The following is a 17,111-nucleotide window of genomic DNA, read 5'->3' on the forward strand; positions in this document are numbered from 1 at the left end:
TGCACACACACACACACGCACGCACGCACGCACGCACGCATGCACACACACAGCCTGTTCCTGCAGCCTTGTTTATTAACTGTGACTGGACAGTTGTATTTTTTTCTGTGAGTGTTGGTGTGTGAGTGTATCAGCACTTGTTTTTAGACTCAGCTGCACATGTACATGCTTTCAGTCTATAAAAAATGTGTATTAGTAAGTTTGTGTGTGTATCTATTTGTGTATATGTGTGTGTATCTATTTGTGTATGTGTGTGTGTGTGTGTGTGTGTGTATCTATTTGTGTATGTGTGTGTGCGCGCACACACTTTTGTGCTCTTGTAGCCTGTTTACTATTTTAGCACTAGTTTCCCTCTCCCACGATAGAGCTTAATGGAAGCTCTTCAATAATTGAAGGAACACTCTTGTCCTCTAAATCTTTGTCCATCTCGCAGTGTTTGTGTTTATGTGTGACAGCAGATGAAAAAAGGGAGTGACTATGAGGGTGTGTGTGTATATGTGTGTGTGTGTGTGTGTGTGTGTGTGTTTTTGTATGTGTGTGTGTGTGTGTGTAAGAGAGAGTGGGAGCATTGCGGTGAGTTAATGAGTTAACAGATACACTGTGTTTGGTGAGATGTGGGAAGGTGTGGGTTGGAACTGGTTAGCATGCTATCGCTAATTAGTCGGAAGGTGTGACATGAGTTTGAGTATTCCTTCTGTCCTTGATTTAGAAATCTATGTGAGAGTGGGTCGCCCTGTCAGTTTACATCAGAGCAAGAAATCTAATATATCTTTCATATTATATGATATGAAACTCTTGTTTAACATTGAAATAATTCTGAAAGAATCTAGAAATATAGAAACACACTACTTTGTATGCTTTTTAAAAAAAATACAAACATGATACAAAACACGTACTAAATACTTGTAACATGTTACAAGAAAAATGTTTCTGCCCTCTGTGTGACCTAAACACAGGAAGATTGCCCTAGTTACAGTATGTCCCAAAATAAACAACTAAATAAAAATACATTTCAGGTCATGGCCTTGTACGTATATTAAGGTGCGAGTGAATGTGAGTCTAAATCAGGAACATGTAAGTCAGCTGAATAAAAGTGTGCCCACTGTTCAGTAGTTGAGCGTTCAGTGGATTTGTTTATCTCTAATAAACGACACGTTGACTAGGGGTGAACATGACACACCAAGTATCCTTCTCAAATGGCAATCTATTAAGCACTCATATATCATCCAGATAATGTCAGTTATGGGTAAGCAATAGACAGCTATAATGGAGGTGCCATGGATACGATCAGCCAGTGCTATACCCTGCCCAGCTGTGCTCTTGAGCAACCTGCCTCCCCCATCCCCTCCCCAGGGCCCTCACAAATGCACCCACAACGCCCTCTCCTGGCGGAGAAGGACACCTGCATGCTATGGGGGCATCTCACCCCTGGCTCTCACCCATTCCTGGGCCTATCTAGAATTTCTCTTGTGGATACGACACCAGACGAGATGCGAGCATCACCCACTGTAAAACATATTCTCTTCCTAAATGTGGCTGCCTCTGCCCTTAATATGAGTTCATTACTCACAGAGCAGTCGCAAACTGTTTCCCCTCATCACACAGGCAAGTGGTGCTGACTGTAGCGTAATGACATTAGGTATGACCGAGAATGTAAGCATAACAGAATGAGTCATCAATCTCAGGCTTGTCACCTCATGGTGACGAGGATGAGATCACTGGCACCCCCTGCTGGTGCATTTGGATAGTGAAGGGAATAGAAGTGAAGGAGTAAACGCATCACCCATCACCGTCATGAGTTCCTTTAAATAGACAGAAACAAGGACAAAAACACATTTTTGCCTATAGTATAGACTCAAGTAATGTTTCTATTCATACTGTGTGTCTTTTCCTTCTAGTGGGGCGATGTCAGGTTGATCTTAAACTAATTAGATGTACAGTACATTACTATGCGATTTGAACAGCCTCCTACTACTCTATGATGTCATAGGTGGTATCTCTACCCCTTGAATTACAGTGAATGGTATAGTCTTGTGACCCCTACCACATATATCTCTCTCCCACCCCTGTCAGCATGTGCATGATGAGCCAGTCCGAGATGTTTTTAGATTCCGTTTAAAAGCCGGTTGTGTCGGGGGCCTCATGCATTTTGCAGGAGGCAAATCTCTGAATTAGTGATTACTTTTTGGAATGGAGTGTGGAGACAAGCGCTGGGGCCATCAATCATTTAAACACTACTGCTCTCCTCACCGCTGTGTGTCTGTGTTTACATGCGCCCGGTCAAATCAGAGAGCGAGGAGCAGGTCCTTGTGTGCATGTGTACTTGTGCGTGCATGAGAGAGAGAGAGAGAAAGAGAGAGAGAGAAAGAGAGAAAAAGATATATTCCATTGAACATGAGTCTTAAGTGAGGAGAGGAGAGGGTATGAGACCTAATACCACAGCACCAGCACTAGAAAAATCAAGAGGGCGTGATGTGCAGAGAGAAAGAGAGAGATCACAGAGAGAAAGAGAGCGACTGTTGGCAGAAGTGTTGCTCTTTTCTGTGCTGTTTGGAGCGTCGCGTTAGAAAGTGAATCTAAATGGCTGTAACAGTGCTTCACAGTGTCCACTGGGTGGCAATGCCTTTCAGCATATGCTGCGGTGCCATACACCAAGCTCGATGCTGTTCGGTACTACGCGCTCTCTCTCCTCTCCCTTTTTCCACCACTGTCTCTCCGCTCTCCACCCCCACTTCCCTTATGTGTTAACATGTCCTGTTCAGCCAGCGACTGTATGTTCAGTGTCGGAAAACAAAAGCTCTTACTGATGTGCAACCTTTTGTTTAAAAGGATGCACTTTCCCAGTCTTTGTGTGTGGTGCTAAACCTAAATTAGATCAAGATTCCTAACTCAGTAAATACCCAAAGGTAAGAAGGTAGCACACTCAAATCTTCATAGAGCTGGGCTCATCTCTATTTCACCAGTTCATTTTTGGCCAAGCCAAAAGCCATGTTTGGCACATTTGGTTTTGACTTAAAAAACAAAACAAAAAAAGAAAAGAAACTGTTGAAATGGCTACCTCATTACCTTTGCTGTGTAACTTTGTTTGGCAGATGGCACCCACAGTCCTGTTGTGGCTGGGGCATGATGATACGCAGCAGACCTGAGGGCAGGACTGGGGTTGTATACTGGGCTTGCCTGTCCCTGACTTCCTGTGATGGCATAGGAGATGCTGTGACTTGCACGAGCGTGAACACTTCACGTGCATCAGCAAGAGGAGGAAGAGGTTTTCTGTGTACCAGCTCTCTCTCCTGTGAACACAGTATTCAGCCAGAATGCACATCATCATGCTCTCACCTGCTTTGTCTTTCTATTCTCTCTTTCTCACCCTCTCTCTGTCTCTCTCTCTCTCACTCTCTCTATCTCTCTCCTGTGAACACAGTATTCACCAGAACACACATCATCATGCTCTCATCTGCTTTGTCTTTCTATTCTCTCTTTCTCACTCTCTCTCTCTGTCTCTCTCTCTCACTCTCTCTATCTATCTCTCCTGTGAACACAGTATTCACCAGAACACACAACATCATGCTTTCATCTGCTTTGTCTTTCTATTCTCTCTTTCTCACTCTCTCTCTCTGTCTCTCTCTCTCTCACTCTCTCTATCTCTCTCTCCTGTGAACACAGTATTCACCAGAACACACAACATCATGCTTTCATCTGCTTTGTCTTTCTATTCTCTCTTTCTCACTCTCTCTCTCTGTCTCTCTCTCTCACTCTCTCTATCTATCTCTCCTGTGAACACAGAATTCACCAGAACACACATCATCATGCTCTCATCTGCTTTGTCTTTCTATTCTCTCTTTTTCTCTCTCTCTCTCTCTCTCAATCCTCCCCTCCTCTCTTCCTCCTACTGCCCCAGTTTGCTGTTATACTGTATGTAATGCTGGCAGGGAGCCAACTCTCTCTCTCTCTCTCTCTCTCTCTCTCTCTCACACACACACACACACACAGAGAGAGAGAGAGAGAGCGCAAGAGAGAGGAACACACACACACACACACACACACACACACACACACACACACACACACACACACACACACACACACACACACACACATATTGTTCACATCCCCAAAAAAGTGATGCAGTCCAATTTCCAAGAACTTGCCAGACAGGAAACATTATGTGAGTGTGCTGACCTGTCCTATAGGCCTACTTTAGACTACAGCTTCTTAAATAACTTCGCCTGGCCGTTTGTCAAATGGTGTGGTTTGAGTACAGTTAAACCTCGTGGAAAGTGAGTGCAATTATTGACAATATCTCTGATTTTTTTTTCAAGAGGACCGGAATCACGACGTTGGTCGGCCATCGATCTCCGCTCGCATTGACACCCAGCCGGGAGGCGCTGGTGTTGAGTTTTCACAATCGATACGTAAACTGCTCGATCAGAGGTCACGGTAATGACATCCGCGCGCCAAGGCATGGCACGGCACCACCATCGAACCCGCAGCGCGTTCCTTCTGTGAGGGTAGCCTACTGGAGGCAAATAAATTGATCACTTAAGATTAAAATGCTCAGGGTCTCCCAGGCATTATAATTACCGCCAGTGCCTTAATGGGCGTATCACTGATCGAGCCTTTTCTTTTAATAAAAGTTAAAAGAGGGCTAAGTGGATATTTTTGCCTTAGCATATTCAGGCTATTCCGAAGGTTTCAATGAGACGAGAAATTGGACACAGTGTGATTCAGTGTTCCTATATTCACACAGCCTCAATTTACAGTCAGGGCCCCTGCGGATCTCAGTAAATCTGTACTGACTTCCATTTGCTCCTAGTTTCAAGATTGGATAGACGGGTAGTTGGAGACGTTTTACGCGGATGGTGATGTTATTGGCAACCTCCACTAATTGCACGTCCGTCATCAGTTACTCTCTCGCAGTTGAATCGAACTGTTTGACTGCTAAATTCATGGACGTCAATATGCATCTCTGACGAATAATCTCGCAAATGAGATTGGCATGAAATAGAACGCGGATTTTGGTGGCGCAGCTCTTGCGTGTGTTTGACCCGTTCTACTGGCCATCATGCGCTTGGGCCTGATAATGTCACGGACTTAATAGCACACTCAGTCATTTCTGCGGCTGCTCTTCAACTTCATTGGTAATGCTAATGGCCACAGAGATTAGATGCCCTTGATCAGAAGGTAATTTTCGTGAATATGGTGCAAGATATTTATGGAAATCAGTAATGTAGCTTAAAAAAGCACAGAGAACCTACTGAGAAACTATACTAAATTCCAAACAGACATCTTTGGCCATGCACTCAGGGACTCCTCAGTTACCAAATTTACCCGTGCTGTAAGAGGCATTTTAAGTCCCTGTCGGTGGTAATTGCTCACTTGCCTTGAGTGCAGTGTTTGTGCTTGACACGACACCGCCACATAGCGGGTAAAAAAAGAGAAGCCCCCCCCCCCCCCCCCCCCCCTCCCCCTCCTCCTCCTGATCACTGGAGCTATGATGTTCACGCTACGCTGGCTGTCGCTTGCGGGTAGCAAAAGACGAACATCAAGCACGCAGAGCGCACTCTAAATAAAAAAAAAACTTGAAACTTCTCTCCAGGGAAGGCCCGAGAATGGCGGCGTTATCCAAAACTCCATCTCGTTATTATATCATCAAAACAATAGGGTTTAATGAGACAAGATCCAGCGAGTATTATTGTGCTGTTTAACAAAACATGGAAGCGTTGAAAAGCACTTTTGTGGCGGATATGTCCCCAACAACTCACAGGCTCCAAGTCAAGAAATTAGACGCTGATTGTTTGTTACACTACCCGTTTTAAAGTAGCCAAGGGACATCACTTTCAGCCTATCAGGTTGCTATTAGTTTACACACACACACACACACACACACACACACACACTATACAGAACGCTATCTTGAAGTTTCTTGCTGTTTGGAGTCACATTTCAGTTTAGTTTATGACGAACTTAAAAACCTAGGTGTGTAAAACTGAATAAAATTGGTTAAAGGAACCATATGTAAGATTGTGGCCAAAACTGGTACTGCAATCACTTTCAAATGACTGTAGAGCGTTGTATACCCTCCCCCTCCCCCCTGACTCGAGGTTGCCAACCCGGAATGCTGAAACACTACTGACTTTGTGATTAGTAGATAGGTGGAAGGTGGCGCATCAGGCCAAAACACAACATGACATGACAAAACACAACATCAACATCAGTTGAGGGCTGCAACTTCACTTTTTAAATGACAATATCCTGGCATGACTACTGCTATCAATGATATAAGTATTTGAAATGAACATGATTTCTTAATGTCTAGTGACATATCAGGGCCATTTTATGATTAATTGAAATACATTTCTTACATATGGTTCCTTTAAATGAAATACGCAAGCGCCTGACAAAGCGTGACCCTTGCATACACTGATCTGCTTACTGTGTCTGAGTGTGATGTAGGTCTGAGTGGACCATTCTATTCTAAGGAGAGGGCATCACGGCTTTTCTGTTGTCCTGAAACTCATTTTGAGGGACATCTGTGGCTCTCAGCCCAGTTCTCGACCTCGCTCACTGGCTGTAAATGGTTGTTTTTTCCCTGGCGCTTGAACCCCCTCCCTCTTCTCTTCCCCTCGTTTCACTAGACTTTTTCTTCGAGACGCCGAGAATGCCTCTTACGAATATAGATCACGTAGGATTGCGTAGAGAGGACAAAGCTGTCAGAGTGTTTACTACCGAAGAATCGTAATAGAGAGGTCACGGCAGTATAGCAGTAATATGATTTTATATCGGTCTGCGCAATCGATTTTTTTCTGTTAAGGTCTGTACAGTGTTGAACTACTTGTTTTTTACATCGAGAAGAAGGCATTAATGCAACATGTTGATGTATATTCTCTGTAAGTTCGGAAAACGGAATACGGAATTAATTGTCCTTTAATGCACAGGTTTAATGCACATCGTACGGAGCAGTCAAACAGCTGACAAATATGCAGCTCGCGGACACGCGGGAGTCAGCCTGCTGACAGTCGAGCTGTACGTTCTCGCGCATCGCAGACAGGTTGCAGAGCCACTTACAGACAACTTGAGGAGTTGGTCATCTGCATGCCACACGCATGGAAGAGCGTGTCGCAAAGACGAACACCTAATCACACCGGAATACATTTTGAAAAGAAATCATTTTTGCCTCTGCATCCCTTTGGAATATCTGTGGAGAGAGACACGGACGGAAACTGCGCAGCGTTTTGAAATGAGGTCATAAATTAAAATAGGTGGAGACAGTTTTGTATTTTAAGAGACATGATCATAAAGCACTTACGTATGTAACGGTAACATCTCAATTACTGCTGTTTTAGAATACTTTCGATTTAATGAACTGGCACTTCCAATCCCGGAGGCGCGTGGCTGCTCCCGTGAAGAAGCTCATGCGACATTACACAGTTAATAATCAGAACTCAAATATAATTTTCTTTCGGATCACTTCACACTTGTCAGTCCGATCGGTAACCGGCGCCCTCAGCATACTGGATAGTTCACGGGGAGATGGCTGCGGCGATAGCCAGCTCCCTGATCCGACAGAAACGCCAAGCACGGGAGACTAACAACGACCGTGTTGCTACCTCCAAGCGCCGTACCAGCCCGAGCAAAGACCCTCGGTCTGTGTGCGCAAGGCATATCTTCGGGGTTTTCAGCAAAGTTCGATTTTGCAGCGGAAAGAAAAGACCTGTTCGGCGGAAACCAGGTCAGTAACTTTTGACAGCAATACGTCCTGGAGGTCTTCTTTATAGCGCTTTGCAGTTGTGTAAGTGGTCACTGACACACTGTCTTACACCATCATGTCCAGAGGATGTCAGCTATTTAGGCTGCAATGTTTTTACACTAATTTCAGAGTGACTCCGTATTGCCTTACTTGGCGTGCAGTTATAAATAATTAAAGGTTATCCATTATTCCCCCGAATTTAATCTGTTGGTGGAATTATGATACCAGTTTGTATCATGTAATGTTAACCCTGCACCTGAATTTTGCACACAGGAAATTAACACTGCATTGCAGCAAAGACCACCGCTCTAGCATGGCATGTTTACAGGTGAATGTTTACTAAGCCGGTCTTTGCTGCGGCGGTCGGCCCGTGTGAGGTTAAGCACCATTGACAAGGCCCGGTTTTATTGATGGAATGGGTGCCAGTGCTGGCGGGCTTTGTTGAGTAAGGGCCTTTATTGCATGCACAACCTTAACCAATCTCCCTGGCCCGGACAGAGAGAGAGGAATCAATCAAAGATGTGTGGCGGAATCATCAGAAAGTAATCCCGCAAAGTTCTTCATTCATAAGCATATACAGTTGCAAGTCAGAGCAGGCTGATTTTCACACCATTCTAGCGGAAAAAAGAAAACGAGGGTTCGCAAATCCCACATGTTGGTCTTAATCGGTATTAAGGAGAAGATTGGGGCTAATGTGCAAAAGTGTTGCACCTAGTCTCTGTGTGTGTGTGTGTGTGTGTGCGCGCGCACGTGTGTGTGTATGTACGCGCGCGCACGTGTGTGTGTATGTGTGAGGTATTTCCAGTATTTCAGTGCTGTCCTGCAATCTGTTTTTCTCTTTCTTTGAATAAAACAAGGACCTTGTATTTGCACAAGCCGACTTTGGGTGAAAATGTCCTTGGTTAAAGTGCTTGTCATTAATGGAAGCTGGGCCAAGTTGATTTGTATGTATAGGCGAAGTTTATTGCCAGCCCTTCCTGAATGACTGTTCCTCTCTATCTCATGGATTTTGCACCCTTGGGGACCCCACAAGTGGGTGTGTCCCCGAATATGGGACTGAATGCTGATTGTGTCATCTCCTATGAATGACATAGCAACATGTTTTTTTCTATAAACAATGTTTGTGTAAAACTGTGTTATGCTTAGTAATTGTTCTGTTGCAGAATATTATTATTGTTAGTGTGTGTGTGTGTGTGTCTGTATACGTACGGTCTGACCTGTGTTGTGTGTGTGTGTGTGTCTGTATACGTACGGTCTGACCTGTGTTGTGTGTGTGTGTGTGTCTGTATACGTACGGTCTGACCTGTGTTGTGTGTGTGTGTGTGTCTGTATACGTACGGTCTGACCTGTGTTGTGTGTGTGTGTGTGTGTGTGTGTCTGTATACGTACGGTCTGACCTGTGTTGTGTGTGTGTGTGTGTGTATACGTACGGTCTGACCTGTGTTGTGTGTGTGTTTTGTGTTGCAGAGCCACAGCTGAAAGGCATTGTGACGCGACTGTTCAGCGAGCAGGGCTTCTACCTGCAGATGCAGCCCGATGGCACTATCAATGGGAGCAAAGACGAGAACAGTGACTACAGTAAGTACACACACACATGCACCCGCGCACACACACACACACATGCACACACACACACACACACACACACATCTCTTTGGGACACCACCTTTTTGTCATGGTTTTGGATGGCAAGACCCCCCCCCCCCCACCCCCCACACACACACTTTGGGTGGCAGGACCCCCCCCCCCACACACACACACACACACACACAGACATACACACACACAACACTATCCGCCTTACACCTTACTGCCCCCCTGCACCCACATATCCCTCCTCCCCCTCCTCCTTCTCGTACATCATTGTCACCTGCACTCGTTGGACTCGTCATTTGTCATCATGGCGTCCTCGCTCTCGCTCATGCACACTGTGGGCTCTCAGCTGTCCAGCCTCAGGCTCGCCTTCTCCAGCTCCAGCGCCAGCCTCTGACCCTCAGCCTGAGCATGTGCCAAACAAAATGATGGATAGCACTTTCTCTCTCCGTCTACCTCTCCTTCTCTCGCTCTTCCTTCTTCAGTCTGTCCATCTTTCAGACTTGCCCTCCCTCTCTAACCCCTTCTTTCATTCTGTCTTTCTTTGCTTCTCTCTCTCTCTCTCTTTCTCTCTCTTTCTCCCAATCTCATTCTCTATTCTCATTCTCTATTCTTAGTCGACTAAGCTCAGTCCATCTCTCCATAAGTGCTACCTATCGTCCGTCTTTCCCCCTAAAACAAAATCTACTTGCTGTCAGGGTGAGAGGGCACGTCCGTCCACCACAGTGACGGGCTGAGAGAGAGAGAGAGAGAGAGAGAGAGAGAGAGGGAGAAGTGGGAGAGAGACGGAAGACGTCCTCTGACAGAGAGACAGCTGACAGCTCAGAGAGAAGTGGTGGATGTTTACCTCCCAGCCTGAGTGGATGAACAATTTGGTCTGCGGTAGGAGAGCCTGGCTGGACAGATGGATTTGAATTCACCGTGTGGTGATCACGGCAGACGATGGAGGGGAGCCATGCGGGACGGCGACAACCTATTCTCCATAAATAACTATGTGGAGGGAAAACAAGTTATTTATTGATAATCCTGTAGGGATATAATATATATAATATATGCAGTTGATTGGAGTTTCTGAATTCTGAACGAATGATCAGGTGTATATATAATTGTATATGCATCAGAAGGGTTTTCTGTGTTTGGAGTGCACCCTTGAAAATAACTACAGTAGAGTCAAATATCTCCTGTTGTTGCTGAATGGCAGGGTTCTGAGACAGTACAAATGAATGTTGGTGGGTGCTTGCTGTGTGGTTTAGCTGCAGTATCTGCATGGAGTGCACAGGGCAAGGTAAAGTACACATCTGATCCATGTTAGAGTAATCAGAGAGAGAAAGGACTCTACTGAGAGAGACACATAAGGCACCAAAACAAACATATAATCACATAATCAGTGAAGTAAGAAAGATAAATAAAAAAGCAGAAGAAAGAGTGAATAAGTGAAAAAAAGAGAGAAAGAGGGGAAAACATCAGGTACCTGCTGAGCGGAGTGGTGAGGGAACAGCTGGCATTGCACTGGGGCTGGGACTGATGCTGGGGCTGGTGCTGGGCTCCAGGGCTCTTGCATACGTTGGTGGCCCTGCCAGTTTCAGCCCCAGAGCCCAGGCCAGTGCTGGGCAGTGAGTGTGGGGCGACACCGCTGGATGGGTGACTGAAGCCGCTCAGCGTTTGTGTGAGAAAGGATTAATGCTTGGCTAGAGGTGGCCAGTGGCATTTTACGCTCACTCTGTTTCTGCTATAGGCTCTCTCTCTCTCTCTCTCTCTCTGTCTCTCTCTCTCTCTGTCTCTCACTTTCTCCCTACTCATTTTCTCTTTTTTTAGTAGGTGTGTGTGTGTGTGTTTCTGCGTAACACCTGCTCCTTTTCTCCATTCTGCCCCCCCCCCCCCCACACACACTCCCCCTGTACATCCCCCCGTACCCTCCATCCCTCTCACCGACTCCCTCCATCCCTCTCTCCTCTCCTCTCTTCTTCTCCTCCTGTCCTCCTCTCCCTCTTTCAGCTCAAAGGCGCCCACGCACGCTGCTGGAGTATTTTTCCCCACTGGCGTCTTATCCCGGGATTTGTGTCCACGCGGATGATACCACCTAGCCCTTACTGTGTTTTACTTTTATCAGGCACGTCCACGTTAGCGCGACCAACAGGCTTAGCACGGCGCTATCCAGGACTGGTGTTGGCGCTGCCTTTGTAATATTGGCATTATAGCGCTCGATAAGGTTGGCATTACAGGACTTAATGACGAAGGTATTAAAGAGCTTTGTCTGAGGCTCTAAATGAGAATACAGGAATCCGCGGCACTGAACACTGCCAGGGTTCTACCCCAATATTGGGCACCTCTGTTCCTTTTTCTATTCTGGGTGAGAAGATTTTAAAATTACATAGTGGTGATGATTTTACATTTTCATCTACATATGATTATTGAACTTCTGAATTATTGATCTATAATACTTTATCAGGCTTTCTGGTTAACAGCTTCAGAGAAGCTAGTAGTCCATACCAAAATATGTTGGTGACAGGTGTATGGTATGAGTTTGTTAGGCAGCCATGATCCACCATACTGTGTCACATTAATATGTAAATATGGTATGGGTGAATATGTTGTTTGTTGGTGTACATGTTTGGTATGGGTGTGAGTGTTTGGGCCTTACAGTAGGTATGCAGGCTGCTCTCTCCCACTGTTAGTGGTAGCGCACACAGATACTGTATCTCCACCCACCCGGGCACAGTTCCCTCTCCAGCTGGGATGGATGGATGCTATTTTACTGGGAGGCACAGAGAATATAGTGCAGCTCAGAGACACACACACACACACACACACACACACACACACACACACACCACTCTCTCACAAGGACCACACTCCTCTTTTCTATGTATCCAACACACCCCCGTACACTAGCAGTCTCTCTCAGAAGCTCATGCATGTACACACACACACACACACACACACACACACACACACACACACACACACACACACACACACACACACGCGCACACACACACACACACAAAGCATATATCCACACACACACACACACACACACACACACACACACACACACATACACACACACACGCGCACACACAAAGCATATATCCACACACACACACACACACACACACACACACACACACACAAACACACACATATGCACACACACACACACACACACACACAAAGCATATATCCTGCGAGCTCTCTCCAGATCTGTCCTCTATCTCTCTATCCCACACACGTTCAGTGATATGTGCGCTCTCACATCATCCTGACACATTCTCTCTGATCCATCCTCCCCCGACATTCCTCCCTTCAACCTCCACACTCCTCGTCCTAATCCACTCCTCTGTCGGAATAGAACCTGCCCCCCTTCTTTCTCTCCTCCTTTCTTCTCTCTCTCTTCCTTTTCTTCTCCTGCTGGCGAGCCCCACACTCAGTCGCTCCCTTCTTTTCTCTTCCGCCATCCAAACGCAATTTGTGGCCCAACAAAGAGCCTGTCGATTTCCGCACAGTGAAACTAAATCGGTGCGTTGGACAAGCCAGCGTTGGCACATTCCCCTTAGCAAACTCTCTCTCTCTCCTCCCTCCCTCTCGCTACTCCCCCCTTCTCTCTCTCTCTCTCTAAAGCCTCTATATCTGATTCAGGCCTCTTAGGTCTATCACCTTCTCCTATCTCAGCCTCCTTTCACATCAGAACACACACCTGACCCCCTATTCACCTGCCTGCCACCTTTTCTACCTGAAACTCTTCTGCCTCTCTCTCTCTCTCTTTCTCTCTCTCTCTCTCCCCCTCTCTCTCTCTCATTCTCTCTCTCTGTCTCCCTCTCTCTCTTTCATTCTCTCTCATTCTCTCTCTCTTTCATTCTCTCTCTCTCTCTCCCTCTCTCATTCTCTCTCTCTGGCTGTAATGGCTTTCCTGTTTATCCTGGGTGTTGGGTGGTGGATGAACGGAACGCACCAGACACTATGCCACCACTTGGGCACGGAATAATAAATGAATTGTGATGTTCTATTATTATGACCGCCGCACAGCGAAGCTGTATCATTTCTAAATATTTGTCCGAACCCGACCTGACCCGTCGGGTCCCGTGTTCAGGTGTGTGTTTACCTGTGTTAATGTGTGTGTGAGTGTGTGTACCTGTGTTACTGTGTATGTACCTGTGTTCAGGTGTGTGTTTTCCTGTGGTAATGTTTGTGTGTGTGTACCTGTGTTACTGTGTACATGTACAGTGTTCAGGTGTGTGTTTACCTGTGTTAATGCGTGTGTGTGTGTGTGTGTACTTGTGTTACTGTGTATGTACTTGTGTTCAGGTGTGTGTTTACCTGTGTTAATGTGTGTGTGTGTGTACCTGTGTTACGGTGTATGTACCTGTGTCCGGGTGTGTGAGTGTTCTGCTCTGCTCTCTGCCCCACAGCCCTGTTTAACCTCATCCCAGTGGGCCTGCGAGTGGTGGCCATTCAGGCGGTCAAGACCGGACTCTACGTGGCGATGAACGGAGAGGGCTTCCTCTACACCTCAGTAAGAACCAACTCTCCTTTTTTCCCTCCTCTCTCGTCTTCTCATCTCCCCTGTCTTCTCTTGTCTTCCCTTCTTTCTTTGGCTTCTGCTGTTCTCCGTGCTACTGCAATAGTACTTTTTATAGTGGAGTCTCTAGATTGGGGCGGGCGTTGTTTGGTTGCTATTTTCTGTTTTGATGTTTTATACTCCCTGAACCCACAGTTCAGGACAAATGTTCACCCGATACAACACACACACACACACACACACACATCTCTCTCTCTCTCTCCCCGGCTCCTCTGTTTCACTGGGACAGTTTTCATTCCACTCACCAGAGAGCCAAAAGCAGCACTGAGCAAATAATAACAGCAGATAAATGGAGATTTTATCTCTGGCCTCCAACACTCTCACACACACACACACACACACACACACACACACACACACACACACACACACACACACACACACACACACTCAAACACACACACACACACACACACACACACACACACACACACACACACACACACACACACACACACACACACACACACACTAACTCCAAGCACTCAGATTTATACAGACCGTTATACAGACTCCATTATGGCCCCCCATTCCCTCATTGTGCTTAAGGGGTGGTGTGTGTCTGTGTGTGTGTGTGTGTGTGTGTGTGTGTGTGTGTGTGTGTGTGTGTGTGTCTGTGTGTGTGTGTGTGTGTGTGTGTGTGTGTGTGTGTGTGTGTGTTGGCCATAGTGGGTTGGTATGGGGATGGGTGTTGGAGGCCTCTTTATTCTCTTGGGCCAAGATCAGCAGCATATTTCGGGGGGTGAATAAATTCCCACGGGAGTAGAGCAGCAGTGGTTTGGAGCAGTATTAATCTGCTTGACATTAAACATAAAGCGAAGGGGCTCTAGTGTTCAATTGTGTGTGTGTGTGTGTGTGTGTGTATACATGGCAATATTTTAGAACATTTGTGTATGTGTGTGTGTGTGCATGCATCCATGGGTGTGTGTGTGTGTGTGTGTGTGTGTGTGTGTGTGTGTAAGTGTGTGTGTGTGTGTGTGAGAGAGAGAGCTCTCAGCATCGCTCTCCCCACATGTCTCCCATTGCAATGGAGTGGGGCTGGTGGCTTTGTGAGCTCTTGTGCTATGAGCCCATACACATCCATTATTAAAAACCTCTCCACTCTGAAAGTTTAAAATAAGGGCCTTTATTCCATATTCAGAGATGACCGCAAAGAACTTCTCCTTTCATGAATCCAGTGATCTTCACTTGATATGCTGTCAGAAGCCCTGCGATGCCCTACAAATGCATAACACTGGATCACCGCATATAGCAGCAGCAATAATGGATGTACTCGGAGTTTTGCAAAGCTACAACCATTTTAGCATCAGGGTTTTTTTGAATGTTAAAATTGTTGAAATTATATCTATAGATAGATGAATTTCATAGAGAACCAAACTAATGAAATGAACAAAAAATAATTTGATTCATATTTTACTAGTGGGTCTGATTTAGCTATGATTATGTTTAGCTGTCAGACACATTTTCAGCACTGGGCCCGAATAAAGAACGGGTCTTGTAGTGTGACATTCAACAACCAGCAATTTGTTGTCTGCAATGCCCCATGACAAAGCTGACAAAAAGTCATGTCATCATGTCAGACATTTTTGGTAATCTCTTTTCCCATAGTCTGGAGTCTGGACATCCACATCCTGTGAGAGGGCAATGACAATAGGCAGCCTTGCTTCCTCAGATCTCCATCTCTATAGTGCCAAACTAAGAAGGCTCTTTTAGTGAACTGTGTTTGTGTGTGTGTGCGTGTGTGTGTGTATGTGTATGTGTGTGTGTGTGTGTGTGTGTGTGTGTGTGTGTGTGTGTGTGTGTGTGTGTGTGTGTGTGTGTGTGTGTGTGTGCGTGTGTTCTGTTATGCCGAGTCACCCATATCTTCCACTCCCTGCTGCCCTGGAGACACCAATCTGTCAAGAACACGACTTTTAATTGACCAAAGAGCGTTCTAATTAAATGGATAGAGTTCTCCTTGAGCAGGTGGAGCAGCTCTGTGTTGTGAGACATTCATTATGAGAGAGAGAGAGAGAGAGAGAGAGAGACAGAGAGAGAGAGAGAGAGAGACTGTCCAGAATAGGGAAAGCATTGCTACGGGGTGAATGGAAATGTTCCTTCCAAATGCAATCTAACTGAAAATGTTTCAATAATTGAACACATCATTTGTTTTGATTTGTTACAGAGATTACAAAACCATTTGTGCGGCGTCTCTTTTCATGACTTTGCACAGTGGACTTTGGGAGCCGTAATGACTTCTGAGTGATGATGGCGTCTGTGATTGTGTTTGAAGAGAAAGAGTGTTTGTTGGCACAGGCGCGCCTATTTTTCAGCCAAGAGCCACAGATTCCTGGACAGCTAGTGGGTCAAAGACACGTGCCAGTAATATGGGCCAGCAGTGGTGTAGGCAAGCTAGTCTACATCAGTCACCAGCCTCACTTTGCTAGCTCACAGTATGTCATTCAACAACAGGCCCAATTAGCACCTCTCTGTCTTAATGTAGCCAAAGATCCTTAATATACATGCTTTATCAACCGTTTCTGATGTAGCCCAACCGAACCTACAGTATGTTAAGTTAAGGCCTAGCAAGCTAGTTCATATCTAACTACAACGAGAGGTGTATAAAAAAGGCGTTATTATGGAAACGGTGGTGCTGTTGCGAGTTGTTGCACTGGTTTGAATCCACAGTTTTTTAGAATGTGTTTTGCAGCAAATTGCTGGTTATAGAATGTTGCAGCTTGTCTAGTTCTGAATCTTTGGTTTGAATAGGCCTTTAGGTAAGTCATTTATTTTATTTACAATCAAATAATCCAACAACATACATTAACATCATAGCAACTGGTAGGCAACTGGTAGGCCAGCATTTGTACCAAGAGATGCCCCCATTACAATCAGCGGGAGTTATAACTTTTGATATCCAAAGAGATACTTTAATGACTCATTGGCATCTGCCAAGATACCAGCTCGACCAGCACTATCCACAGGGCCTATGCTGCTAAACCCTCGGCTGTTTGAGTGTTACATGCACAGACACTTTACCCCCTGTTCACAGGGCGTCTTCTTCCCATGAAGGTGTCATGGTGTTAATTATAACACTGGAAAGACTGCGGGTGTTAATGAGCTAGTGTGAAGGTGTGATGCTGGGTGAGGATTATCCAGACTTGATTTTTGTTATTCTCAAGTTTTTGGGGCAGGACTCCACGATATTTACAT

The 17,111-nt window shown here is 45.7% G+C and overlaps 1 protein-coding gene across 2 annotated transcripts in view; it reads left to right on the top strand.

The window, feature by feature from the left end:
* The window catches only part of fgf12b (fibroblast growth factor 12b), a 30,040-nt gene that overhangs the window by 8,321 nt on the left and 4,608 nt on the right, over nt 1-17,111 (top strand). The window contains exons 1-3 of one of the 2 annotated variants that reach the window (XM_076281540.1): nt 7,531-7,729; nt 9,215-9,325; nt 13,750-13,853. In XM_076281540.1, the coding sequence (XP_076137655.1) occupies nt 7,531-7,729; nt 9,215-9,325; nt 13,750-13,853 (414 nt within the window). Of the gene's footprint in view, nt 1-7,530; nt 7,730-9,214; nt 9,326-13,749; nt 13,854-17,111 lie in introns of those variants that run through there. The other variant, XM_076281541.1, reaches the window with a different exon arrangement.

The sequence above is a fragment of the Alosa pseudoharengus genome, unplaced genomic scaffold (assembly GCF_046254945.1).
Source record: "Alosa pseudoharengus isolate Yale_2024_CS ecotype anadromous, Long Island Sound unplaced genomic scaffold, YU_APseudo_1.1 YU_APseudo_1.1_scf_13, whole genome shotgun sequence".
In the NCBI taxonomy this organism is placed as follows: domain Eukaryota; kingdom Metazoa; phylum Chordata; class Actinopteri; order Clupeiformes; family Clupeidae; genus Alosa; species Alosa pseudoharengus.